Source organism: Macaca nemestrina, chromosome 6, assembly GCF_043159975.1.
Source record: "Macaca nemestrina isolate mMacNem1 chromosome 6, mMacNem.hap1, whole genome shotgun sequence".
Lineage (NCBI taxonomy): Eukaryota > Metazoa > Chordata > Mammalia > Primates > Cercopithecidae > Macaca > Macaca nemestrina.
The window spans coordinates 113,910,457-113,923,382 of NC_092130.1; the positions used below are offsets into that span (position 1 = coordinate 113,910,457).

The 12,926-nt window shown below is 34.7% G+C and overlaps 1 protein-coding gene across 1 annotated transcript in view; it reads right to left on the minus strand.

The window, feature by feature from the left end:
- LOC105499451 (zinc finger SWIM-type containing 6) overlaps nucleotides 1-12,926 on the minus strand; it is a 216,310-nt gene that overhangs the window by 24,081 nt on the left and 179,303 nt on the right. Inside the window, exon 5 of the mRNA XM_011772006.3 lies at nucleotides 1,564-1,743. Within this exon, the coding sequence (XP_011770308.3) occupies nucleotides 1,564-1,743 (180 nt within the window). The remainder of the gene's footprint in view (nucleotides 1-1,563; nucleotides 1,744-12,926) is intronic.

Genomic DNA, 12,926 nt, shown 5'->3' on the forward strand with positions numbered 1-12,926 from the left:
GGACAAACTGTAAGTGAAATGAACTTTTTAAGTTTGGAGGCTGGACCACTTCTTACCAGCTTTCTAAGGCCATGAAATATTCATGCTTAATCAAGGGTAACAGAATAAATGGAACGTAAAAAGTAAAATGTAAAATGTTTGAGTAGCAGTCCCCAAAAGCAGTAGGGAATAAAACATAGTATAAATAGAAGGGGATTAAGGATATTACCTATGTAGATGTAGGCATACCCTTTCCTAGCAATGGAAGAGAATAAATGTTGAACAACTAAACTTAAAAATTCTGAGCACCTGGAAAAAAACTGGGGTTATGTGGGATACATTTATTTTCTTTGAAGTTATTAAATACAATCATCATGGGCAATAAAGATATGACAGACTTCAAATACTGAATTCCCATGGCAAATCTTTCCAGACAAGGCAGAGTCAGACAATTGTCTTTCTCAAGTCCTAAAACTTCTTTTTGATTGGAAAAGTCCCTATGGAGTAATATGTATCATTTTCTTTCTTTGCAGAGACTAAAAACACTATACTAACATCACATTCAAACTCAGCACATTGTTCCAGTTATTTCTAGTAGTACAAATTCTGCATGTGGCTAGTACATAGAGAATGTAGTCTTGATTCTGAATCCTAATGTTCTCTAATTCCCACCTTGCTTCTATCGTGACTTTCAAATCTTTCAAATTTTCTCCCAAAAAACACACTGAATCATGCAAAAATAGTGTCATGAATTAGTTAATAAAATTTCTATTTGCAAGAACTAATTACTTAGGAATTTCATTTTGAAAGGGAAGAGAACATTTTGCAGCAGGTAGAAGGGAAAAATGGGGCCAAGGAACGAAGTTTTTTAAAGATAGGAGAGACTTGGGTTGAATACATAGGTACAATAGAAAGGGAGAAACTAAAAAAAAACGAGACAGAAATGAGAGACAGAGGTTCTTTTGGAAATGTCTGGGAGCATTTCTTGGTTGTCCCAAAACTTGGAGGGCACTATTAGCCTACAGCAGGTGGGGACAACCATGCTATACAACCCCTCACAATAAAAAAATTTCCCAGTAAAATGTCAACAGCATTCTATGTCCTTCAATCGAGTCATAAAATATTTCCTTACTACATTTTAAAACTAAGAATTTTTAAGGGACTAAATTATACAGTAGATCAAACATGGATTGACCAACAAAGATAAAAACATATAGCTCCTCAAGCCTCTTGATAGTTTTTTTAAAAGTAATATATTAACCATCCTACTCCATGATCTCTTTAAATTAGAAAAGAATGTCCATAATAAATCTCTGATAGGCCATTTTAACATACTAACATATAAAATAAGTATTATATCCATCCATATTCTGAGAATATAACAAAAGCATACAAATATCTCAGTTAAATTTAAAATATACACACAGACACACATACACTCACAGTCAACACATATTAAGTACTGGAGTTGTAAGTTCTTAAGCTGGTAAAATCATTTTCCCATATACATTGTAAGTTACTATTATAAGCACATACGGATAATTAAGTAGCTACAAATTGAGCAGAACATTATGGTGGACTCACCTTGGTTGGCATTTGCACCCTGAGGCAGAGCATTGGTTAAGTTGGGTAATTCACTGCCATGATTTCCGTCTTCCCACGGACAGACATCAACACTGTTCCATTTCTTCAGCTGTTTTAGCCAACTGGCCTTTTGCTCCAACTTGCAGTGGGGGTTTAAAACTATACACATCCACAGAGCACCTAATTTAAAGGAGGAAAGGAAAGTAAAATTTTTAAAAATTATAAAAATATCCAATGTTATCAAGTTAAATGTTTAAATTTATTAAAATTTAAAAATGTAACTTATACTTAAAATTTTAAATTATTTAAATTATCAAGTTAATTACAAACAATTTCAAAATAGATCCAAGTCAGTCATTTTTATAACTCAATTCTCCTTAATGTAAGCCACAAATCCCACAGAGAGTTTACGGAAAGGAGGACAACAGATCCAAGGTTTGAACCAAAGATCCAAATACTCTTACATAATAAAATATACTTCATATTTCACAAATGCCAATAGTAATCAACTTCTTACTTGCATGATATTTTAGATAAAAATGCCAATAACATATACAATCTCAGGGTCCAGTTTACAGACTCTATACATGGATACTGCAATATATCACTCTAAATGGTTCTGCACAAAAATTGGATTTACTTTCTAAAATTACTTTTTATAATAAAATCATTAAGGCATATAGTAGACACAACTTCCTCTTCTCCTTATAATTTCAAACTTGATTATGCTTATTAATTAGTATGCATATTTATATGTCAGTAAAATGTGAATAGTTTTGGGCAAAAAAAAGCCAGTAAAATAGGTCTTTCAAAATTAAAATTCATTTAAACATACTTCCCTAAATGATTTAATCAGTAACTGATTTTAAAAATATAGTTGAAATCACTAAATGTATATCTTCATGAGTAAAATTACTAAACTGTAATCAAAATTTCCCTAGTTTTTCAAAAGAAAGGCAATCATACATTTAGAATAAAGCCATAACTCATAATTTGAATAATTAAGGTCCGATAAATTTATTATTCCTTTCTACATTCTTCAAAGTAGAAAATTCAAGCAAATATTTCACAAATTTTAAAAGTTCAAGTTTTACTTAAATTTCAAAGCAAGACAGATACCAGCATTCCAAAGCTTTTCATGACACAACTTCTTTGGAAACGTATGTGTGCGTGTCTGTTTATGTTTTAATCATTTGTTAGTTAAATGCATAATAATGGTAGGAATGAAAACTGTTTATGTTTTATTTGTCCAAAAGATATGGCTTACATTCTTCCTCATTAAAAATAAACAAGCTTATACCATTAGGGCAGGGGTCCCCAACCCCCAGGTTGCAGACTGGTACCAGTCTGTGGTCTGTTAGGAACTGAGCCATGGCCTGTTGGGAACCTGGCCGCACAGCAGGAGGTGAATGGCGGATGAACAAATATTACCGTCTGAGTTCTGCCTACTGTCAGATCAGCAGTGGCATTAGATTATCACAGGAACATGAATACTACTGTGAACTGCGCATGTGAGGGATCTAGGTTGCATGTTCCTTAAGGGAATCTAACTAATGCCTGATAATCTGAGGTGATACAGTTTCATCCTAAAAGCATCCTCTTCCACCCCCCAATCTGTGGAAAAATTGTCTTCCATGAAACCAGTCCCTGGTGCCAAAAAGGTTGGGGACTGCTACATTACAGTATCTATTATTTTAAATATCAAATAGCTTTCATGAACAGAAAACAAAAAGGGCCACAACCTATCTAAGCCACAGATATTTACAACCTGCATTTCTATATTTTAAAATACCAATTAAAAATAAAACATGGCTAGCGAAGATGGAGTAAGCCCATGCCCATCCCTCCCAATGATAACAACAAAAACTTTGGACAAAACACAAAAAGTAGTAGTAACCTGAGGATTCTGAAAAGTAAGAGCAAGCAGATTGGAGAGAGAAAATAAAACCTGGAGAAGCAACCCTAATGGGGGTGACTTGCCATTATGTTTCCCCTTCTTCTTTTTCTCCAGCATTGAAATAAAATTAGTACCATCCAGGGAACTTTATAAATGACACATGCAGCAAAAACTTGAGAACCCTCATCTAGCTGGTATAAGCACAGGGAAAAAGGACCCCCAAACCAGGAGCTGAAAAGGGGGATCTCTGAATTCTGTGTACAAACTGATACAAGTCCTGGTCACACTTCATGTGCATGAGACAAATCCAAGGCAGTATAACCAAGGTTTTGAAAACTAACTGACATTGGAACTATCACCCAATGGACGGGAAACAATGGTCTGAATCTACCTTGGTTTGCTGCATGCTTTAAGAAATTTTTAAAAACAATCTCCTGAGGATTTCAATTATTTAAACAATCCCCAGGCTCTCATGATACAACATTCAAAATGTCCAGGACCCAAAATTATGTGACTTACAAATAAACAGCAAAATGCCACCAATTCCCAAGGGGAAAAAATAGTCAACAGATACCAAGCAAGATGAACCAGATGTTAGAATTATCAGTCAGAGGCTCTATACCAACTATTATAATTAAGGTCCATGAAATGAAGGTAAACACTATTGAAAGGAATAGAAAGGCAGTTCTCAGAAGTGAAATATAAACTATAAAAAAATGAACTAAACAAATTTTAGGGCTAACAAAACTATATCTGAAATTAAAAATTAACTGGATGAGATCAACAGCAGAATGGAGATGACAGAGGGAAAAGTCAGTGAATGTGAAGCTAGAAATGATCTCAACTGAAGAAAAGAGAGAAAAACAACTAGGCATAAATGAGCTGAGCCTCAAAAACAGGTAAGAAAATATCAAAAGGTTTAACATTTATGTCATTCGATTCCCAAAAGATGAGGAGAAGAAAAAAATTGGAAGAAATCATGACTGAAAACCTCCCAAATTTGTAGAAAGATATGAAGTTACAGATCCAAGAAGCTTAGCCAACCTCAAATAAGACAAATTCAAAGAAAACCATTCCCAAATATGTCATAAACTGCTGAAAAGCAAAGATGAAGAAAAAAATCCTGAAAACAGAGAATATCAAAATATCATACATAGAAGAATAGTGACTTGAATAATTAGAAGTTTCTCATCTGGAAATAGAATACAATCTTTAAAGGATTAAAAGAAATTAAAGTGTCAATCAGAATTCTATGTCCAGCAAAAACATCATTCAGGAGTGATGATGAAATATAACCACATCCAGATCAGGGAAAATTTACAGTATTCGTTGCCAAGACATCTGTTCTAAAAGAAATGTTGAAGGAAATTCTCTACGCTGAGGAGAAATAGTATCAGAAGGAAACTTGGAAGTTCAGGAATAAAGGAAGAACAATAGAAATGACAAACATCTCAGTAAATAGATCATTTTTGACTTTTAAGTTCTTTAAAAGTATGACTGTTAAAAGTAAGAATTTAAGCAGCATCTTGTGGAGTTTTAAATGTATATAGAGGTACTGCACATGACAACTATAACATAAAAAAAGGGAGAGTAAAGGAAAAAATATACATAAAAACTGTATCTATAAACTATATATACATTATATATATACATTTGCCATGTTAAATGGCATGTAGAGCCTAACAACCACAAAACTATATATATATACAGTTTATATATATATGTATATTTTTGTTATATTCTACATGCCATTTAACATGGCAAAAATATTAACTTCAAATAGACTATGAAAGCTTAGGTCTGTTTACTATAATACTGATACCACCAAAAATATTCCAGGAGATACAAACACAAAGGATAATAGAAATTAAATTATAATAAAACATTTTTAAAATAAGTAATCCAAAAGAAAGCAAGAGAGAGGGAAGAGATGAATGGAAACAGAGGGAATAAACAAAAAACAAATGATTAAATTGTAGACCTAAATTCAACAGCCACATCAATAATTATATAAAATATAAATGGTCTAAACATATAAATTAAAAGAAATGGTCAAATCAGGCTAAAATACAAGACCCAAATCTTTCTTATACTGTGTATAAGAAATCTACTGTAAATATAATGACATAGATTAAATGTAAAAGGATGAAAAAATATATATCATGAAAAAACACTACAAAATAAAGCTGGCATGACTATACCAGTATCAGATAAAGCGACTTTAGAACAAGGAATACTATACCAGGTATAAAGAGGGGCATTACATAAAGATAAAAGGGTCAGTTTTCCACAAAGTTTTCCATAATCCCAGACGACTCTGCTGCACCTCACAACAAGACTTCAAAATACAGGAAGCAAAACTGACAGAACTTAAAGGAGAAATAGACAAATCCACAATTATATTTGTAGACTTCAATATTCTTCTTTCAGTAACTAATAGAACAAGTAGTCAGAAAATTAGCAAATACTTGAACACTGCTATGGTCTGAATGTGTCCCCCAAAGTTCATGTGTTAGAAACATGATCCCCAATACAACAGTGTTGACAGGTGAGGCCCTTACGAGGTGATTAAGTCATGAAGGCTGCGCTCTCAAGCTGTTATGGTGGGAGTAGGTGAGTTATCTCAGGAGTGGGTTTCTGATAAAAGGATGATTTGGGGCCTCTACCCTACTCTCTTGCATGCGTGATTATCTTGCCCTTCTGTCCTGTGTCATGGAATGATGCAGCAAGAAGGCCCTTGCCAGATGCAGGACCCTCAGCCTTGGACTTCCCAGCCTCCAGAACTGTAAGAAACAAATCTCTGCTCTTTATAATTTACCCAGTCTCAGATATTCTGTTACAGCAGCACAGAAAGGACTAAGATGAACAATACCAACCAACTAAACCTGACATTTATAAAGCACTTCACCTAACATTAGCAGAAACAAACAAACAAACAAACACCTACTGTTCATTTATTTATTTACTGAGACAGGGTCTTGCTCTGTCACCCAGGCTCGAGTGCAGTGGAATGATCATAGCTCCCTGCAGCCTCAAACTCCTGGGCTGAAGGAATCATCCTACCTTAGCCTCCCGAGGAGACAGGGTCTCACTATGTTTCCCAGGCTGGCCTCAAACTCTAGCTGTCCTCAAGCAGTCTTCCAGCCTCAGCCTCCCAAAGCTCTGGGATTATAGGTGTAAGTAAGCCACTGTGCCCAGCTAAAACCTACTATTTTAAAATGTACAAAAAACATTCACCAAGATAGTCTATATTCTAGGCCATAAAACAAATTTTGACAAATTTAAAAGAAGTAAAATCACACCAGGTATACATTCTCTGACAAAACAGAATTAACTCAGAAATTAATAAAAGAAAAATAAAAGAAATTAATAAAAGAAAGAACATTTGAAAAATTCCAAAATATCTGGAAATTAAACATGCTTCTAATAACTCATGAGTCAAAGAAATAGTCACAAGGAAAATCAGAAAATACTTTGTATTGAATAAAAATGAAAAAATGAAAAATATTTTGAAATTTATGGTATACAGCTAAAAAAGTGTTTAGAGAAAAATTTAGAGCACTAAATGCTTACAGTGGAAAATAAAAAGGATTCAAATCAACGATATAAATATCGACCTTAAGAAAACAGAAAAAGATTGAGAAACCAAAGCCAAAGAAAGCAGAAAGGAAGAGATCAGAAATCTATGAGACTGAAAACAAGCAGGAAAAAAAAAAATCAATGAAACAAAAGGTGGTTCTTTAAAAAGATTCATAAAATCAATGAAGCTATAGCCAGGCTGACACACACACACACACACACACACACACACGGAGAGACAGAGAGAGAGAGAAAGAAAGAGAGCGAGCGGGGGAGAGAGAGAGAGAGAAGATACACACTACCAGTGTCAGGAATAAAAAAAGGGCACATCGGCCAGGCGCAGTGACTCACGCCTGTAATCCCAGCACTTTGGGAGGCTGAGGCAGGTGGATCGCCTAAGGTCAGGAGTTTGAGAAACTCCAACGGCCAACATGGTGAAACCCTGTCTCAACTAAAAATACAAAAAAAAAAAATTAGCCGGGCGTGGTGGCATGTGCCTATAAACTCAGCCACTTTGGAGGCTGAGGCAGGGGAATTGCTTGAATCAGGGAGGTGGAGGTTGCAGTGACATCATTATAGATCTCAGAGATATTAAAAGGATCCTAAGGGAATGCTCTGGACAACTTTATGCTCATAAATTCTACAACTTAGATAAAATGAAAAAATTCCTTGAAAGTCACAAACTACCAAAGCTCACTCAAGAGGAAATAATAACCTAAATGGTTGTAAATTAATTAAAGAAATTAAGTGTGCAGGTAAAAATCTCTAACAATACAGATCCAGATGTTTCCCTGGAAAAGTCTACCAAACATTTAAGAAATAGTATCAATTCTACACAATGTCTTCCAGAAAATGGAAGAGGAGGGAAGGGTTCCCCCTGTGTGAGGCCAGCATTATTACCCTGATACTAAAACCAGATGAAAACATTACAAGTAGACTCAACTGCAGATCAATATCCCTTATGAACATAGAAGTAAAATGCCTCAACAAAAATGTTAGCAAATCTAATTAAGCAATTATCAGAAAAGGAAAATACACAACATACGGTTTATCACAGGAATGCAAAGCTAGTTTAACATTCAAAAATAAATTAGTATAATTCACCATATTCAGACTAATGAAAAACCGTATGATAATCTCAACAGATACAGAAAAAGTATTTGGCAAAATTTGACATTCCTTCATGATAAAGCAAGCTCTCAGAAAACTAGGAATAGGAGCTAACTTCTTTAACCTGATAAAGGGCATCTGCAAAAAATCCTACAGTTAACACAGTAATAGTAAAAGACTGAATATTACTCCCCTAAGATAGAAACAAGGCAAAGATGTCCGCTCTTATCACTTCTATTCAGCATCACACTGGAAATTCTAGACAGGCCAACAAAGCAAGGGGAGGGGATTAAAGACATCAAGTGGAAAGGATAAAATTGCTCTTAGAACCAATAAGTATAACAAGGTCATATGATATACGCTCAAATGAAAAAAAACAAAACAAAACAAAACAAAAAAACGCTTACCTCAAAACAAACAAAAAACTGTAGGTATATATGCTAAATATGAACAACTGGAAATCAAAACTTACCCAAAAAGTACTATTTATCTTAGCACCAAAAAATCTTAGCTTATAATTCTAAGAAAACAGGTGCAGTCTCTATGTTAAAAACTACAAAACACTGATGGAAGAAATCAAAGACAATACTGAAAAGTGGGAGGTTAACATGTTCATGGATTGGAAAACTCAATATTGTTAACATATCAATTCTCCCCAAATTGATCTATATATTCCACATAACCTCACTCAAAACGCTAGCCAGTATTTGTGTGTATACTGACAAGAAATGCAATAGAATGAATAGCCCAAACAATTTTTAAAAATGGCAAAGTTGTACGAAGGACAAAGACAAAAGATTTAGGACTCCTATAAAGCTACATTAATCAAAACTGTAGTAGTGATGAAGGGATAGGCACATAGATCAAAGGAACAGAACAGAGTTCAGAAATATACCTACACAAATGTGGTCAATTCAAGGTTCAAAGTCAATTGAACAGAGAAAAGGTAAGTTTTTTCAACAACTGGTGCTGGGAACAATTAGATATTCGTGTGAAAAAAAAATGAACCAAAATCCATATTATACACTTACTTCACAAAAAAATTAACTCAAAGTGGATCATGAACCCAAATAAAAAATTTAAAAAAACCTATAAAACTGCTAGAAAAAAGTTTAGGAGAAAATCATTGTAATCTTGATTTACGTAAAGATAATGTTAGATACAAAATCAAAAGCATGACCCATAAAAGACAAAATTGATAAAGTCGACTTCATCAAAATTTAAAAGTTTTATTCTACAAAAGACACTGTTAAGAGAATGAGAAAACAAGTTACAGACTAGGAGAAAATACTTGCAACTTGTACATCTGATAAAGGACTTGGATCTAGAATATGTAAACTTTCTCAAAACTCATTAAGGAGTTTAACTCAATGAAACTGGGCAAAAAAAAAAAAAAAAAGACTATCAAGCCAAGAAAAGACACAGAGGAAACTTAAATGCATATTAACTAAGTGATCCAATCTGAAAAGGCTACATACTGTATTATTCCAACTATATGACATTCTGGAAAAGAGAAAACTATGGAGATGGTAAAAAGAACAGTGGCAGCCGGAGTTTGGGTGCAGGAAGAGATGAATAGGAACAGCATAGAGGATTTTTAGCATAGTGAACTACTCTGATACTTCAGTGGTGGATACACGTATCATTATACATCTGTCCAAACCCATCAAATGCACACCACCAAGGGCGAATCTCTTACGTAAACTATGGACTTTGGGTGGTAATAAGATGTCAGTGTAGGTTCATCAATTGTATGACTCTGGTGGGGAATGCTGATAATGAGACAGAATATGCGTAAGTTGGGGGTAAGGAGTCTATGGGAAATCTCTGCTCAATTTTTCTGTGAATCTAAAACTGCTTTAAAAAACACAGTCCATTTTTTTTAGAAAAGGGCAAAAAATTTAGAAAGACATTTTACCAAAGAAGATACATAGGTGGCAAATTGCAGACAAAAAAACATACTCAATACTGTTAATCATTAGGAAATACAAATTAAGATCACAATGAGATACCATTATATACATATTATAATAGCTACAATTATACAAAAAAAAATTTAACCTGACAGCAACTGTAGGCAAGGATGTGGAGCAACTGGAATGCTCATAAATTGATGTTTGAAGATAATAAAGTGGCACAGACTCTGGCAAACAGTCTGGCAGTTTCTCATGAAGTTAAATGTATTTTGACGATATGACCCAGCAATCCTACTCCTAGGGATTTGCCCAAGAGAAATACAAATTTATGTTCACAGGAAAACGTGTACAAGAATGTTTACAGCTGCTTAATTTGTAAATGTGAAAGACAGGAACCAATCTAGACGTCCTTCAACTAGTGAATGGATAAACAAACTATGGTACATTCATACAGAAGATACCACTCAGCAATAACAACAACAAAAACCCACTGATGTACACATAATATCTCAAATACACTACACTAAATAAAGGAAGCCAGAATCAAAAGGGTATACACACACAAATTTATAATTCAATCGATATGACATTCTGGAATGGCAAAACTAAAGGGACTGAGAACAGATGAGTGGTTGCTAGGGATTGGGACAGGATGAGGGAATTTTGGGGGGGTGGTAGACTGTTCTCTATCTTGATTGTGGTGGTGGTTACATGACTATATGCATTTGTCCAAACTCAAAACTGTACACTAAAAACTTTTAGTGTATGTATTTTTATAGTATTTACAGTATGTATTTTATAGTATAGTAAGACTTGTACAACCTTAAAAATTAAATAATTGTATTACCATTAATAGTCACCATTTATTGGGTGCCCACTACATGCTAGAGGCATCATATTTAGGGCTTTACAATCACTTATCATTAACTTGTTACAAGAACCCTTCACAGTCAGAATTACTATTCTATTTTGAAGATAAGTGTCTTAGTCTATTTAGGCTGCTATAACAAAAATACCATAAATTTGGTAGCTCATAAACAACAAACATTTACTGCTTACAGTTCTGGAGGGTAGGAAGTCCAACGTCAAGGTGCAGATTTGGCATCTGGTGAGGGCATGCCCCTCATAGATAGTACCTTCTAATTGTGTCCTCACACAGGGAAAGGGGTAAACAAGCTCCCTCAGGCCTCTTTGATAAGAGCACTAATCACATTCCTGAGGGCTCCATCCTCATGATCTGATCACCTCCCAAGAGCCCCAGCTCCTAATGCCATCACCTTGGGGGTTAGAATTTCAACATAAAAATTTTGGGGCGGACACAAACATTCAGACCATAGCAATGAGAAAACTAAAACTCAGAGAGGTTGAGGTCCTTAAAAACAAGATGCTAAATATTCTTGGCAACTTTAAACAATGATTTCTATGATTTTGAAGAAAAAAAGAACTCCATAAAACTCAGATTTGCATGCTTACATTTCTCTAATTAGAAAATTTCCATTTTGCAGAATGAGAAATTTTTTAAAAACCAAGCCTTTATTAATTTGCTTGTAACATTCTTTTATTGCTCACCTCCCTAAAGAGAGGTTTCATCCTGAAAGATGTTCTTAATGTTAGATTCAAGTTCAAAGCTATAATAGATATGGTCTTTTATCTTAACAGTCATCACTACAAAAGCTGTAATTAGCCTTAATAACCAACTCAACCAAATTGAGCAAGTCATCTCCAAATTTTATTAATTCAGAGTCCCACTTTGGGCATTTATCTCCTTTCCCTTCAATACGCCTGAAACATTTGTAGCTTTACAAATAAAGCTATTTGATGATTAAACACTTCATTCTGCTGTCCCTCTGAATTAGTAACCCTTTAAGGACTTGGCCAAAACCAGGACAGAAGGCTCAGTGAGAAGTCATCGTTTTCTGCACCTAACAGAGGACATGGCACCTAGTGAGGTACTACTGGTTCTTTCACAAAGAACACTTAATTATTTGCTATGAATTACAATAAAAGCAAGTTCAATACTTTTAAATTACTTTCCTGGCTTCAAGGCATCAAAGTATATAAAGGCTATTATCAAATTGCTGGTGTGTGCATCATCTAGTTTCTGAATTATCCATGGCACATATCAGCTCTAGCTTTTTTCTATCATCCAGCATGTTTCTAGTCTCCTTTCTAATACTATTCCTATTCCATACTCAGTGATTTTAGCAAAAAGATGGCACTGTAACATATAAGGCAAAGTAAACCAAAACTAGGAAGGCAATACCCCAGGGATGAAGAAGAAAAAAAAACAAAAACAAAAAAAGCATTCGTCACACAAAGTAAATTGTTCCAATCCACTTAGTGGCCTTAAACCTATTTACATCTTACACCTAGCCAGTCAGAGAATATGGGCAGAATGTTGCTGAGGCAGAACACAAATCATCGTGCAAGTCATTTGGTTACTTCTGCATCCCCCCAAAAGCAGAGTGCCAGTGGGCAAGAACCCATAGTCGGCAAATGTGGGTGGCAAGAATGAACTTTACTTCTTGAAAGCCAATCTTTTCCACCAAACATTCAGGTGTACAAATTATCACCACCATTTTGCCCAATCTCACACACCTATTGTTTACATTTCCAAGCAGAAGAAGTTTTTGATGAACAAGGTCTGATCTGGAAAGGTTAAGATATGGATTACCAGCCATAAGACTTTAGGCCAACACACTGAGGCTCTCGGTGATGGCAGTTCCCTCATTTAATCAATAGGAACAATAATTTCTAACCTCATTGGGTTGTTTAGACTTGAGTGTTTTTGCTAAATGTTGAATTCACACAGCTTCAAAAGGTGCACTCCTGCAAACCACTGTGATCAAAGACTTGGACGT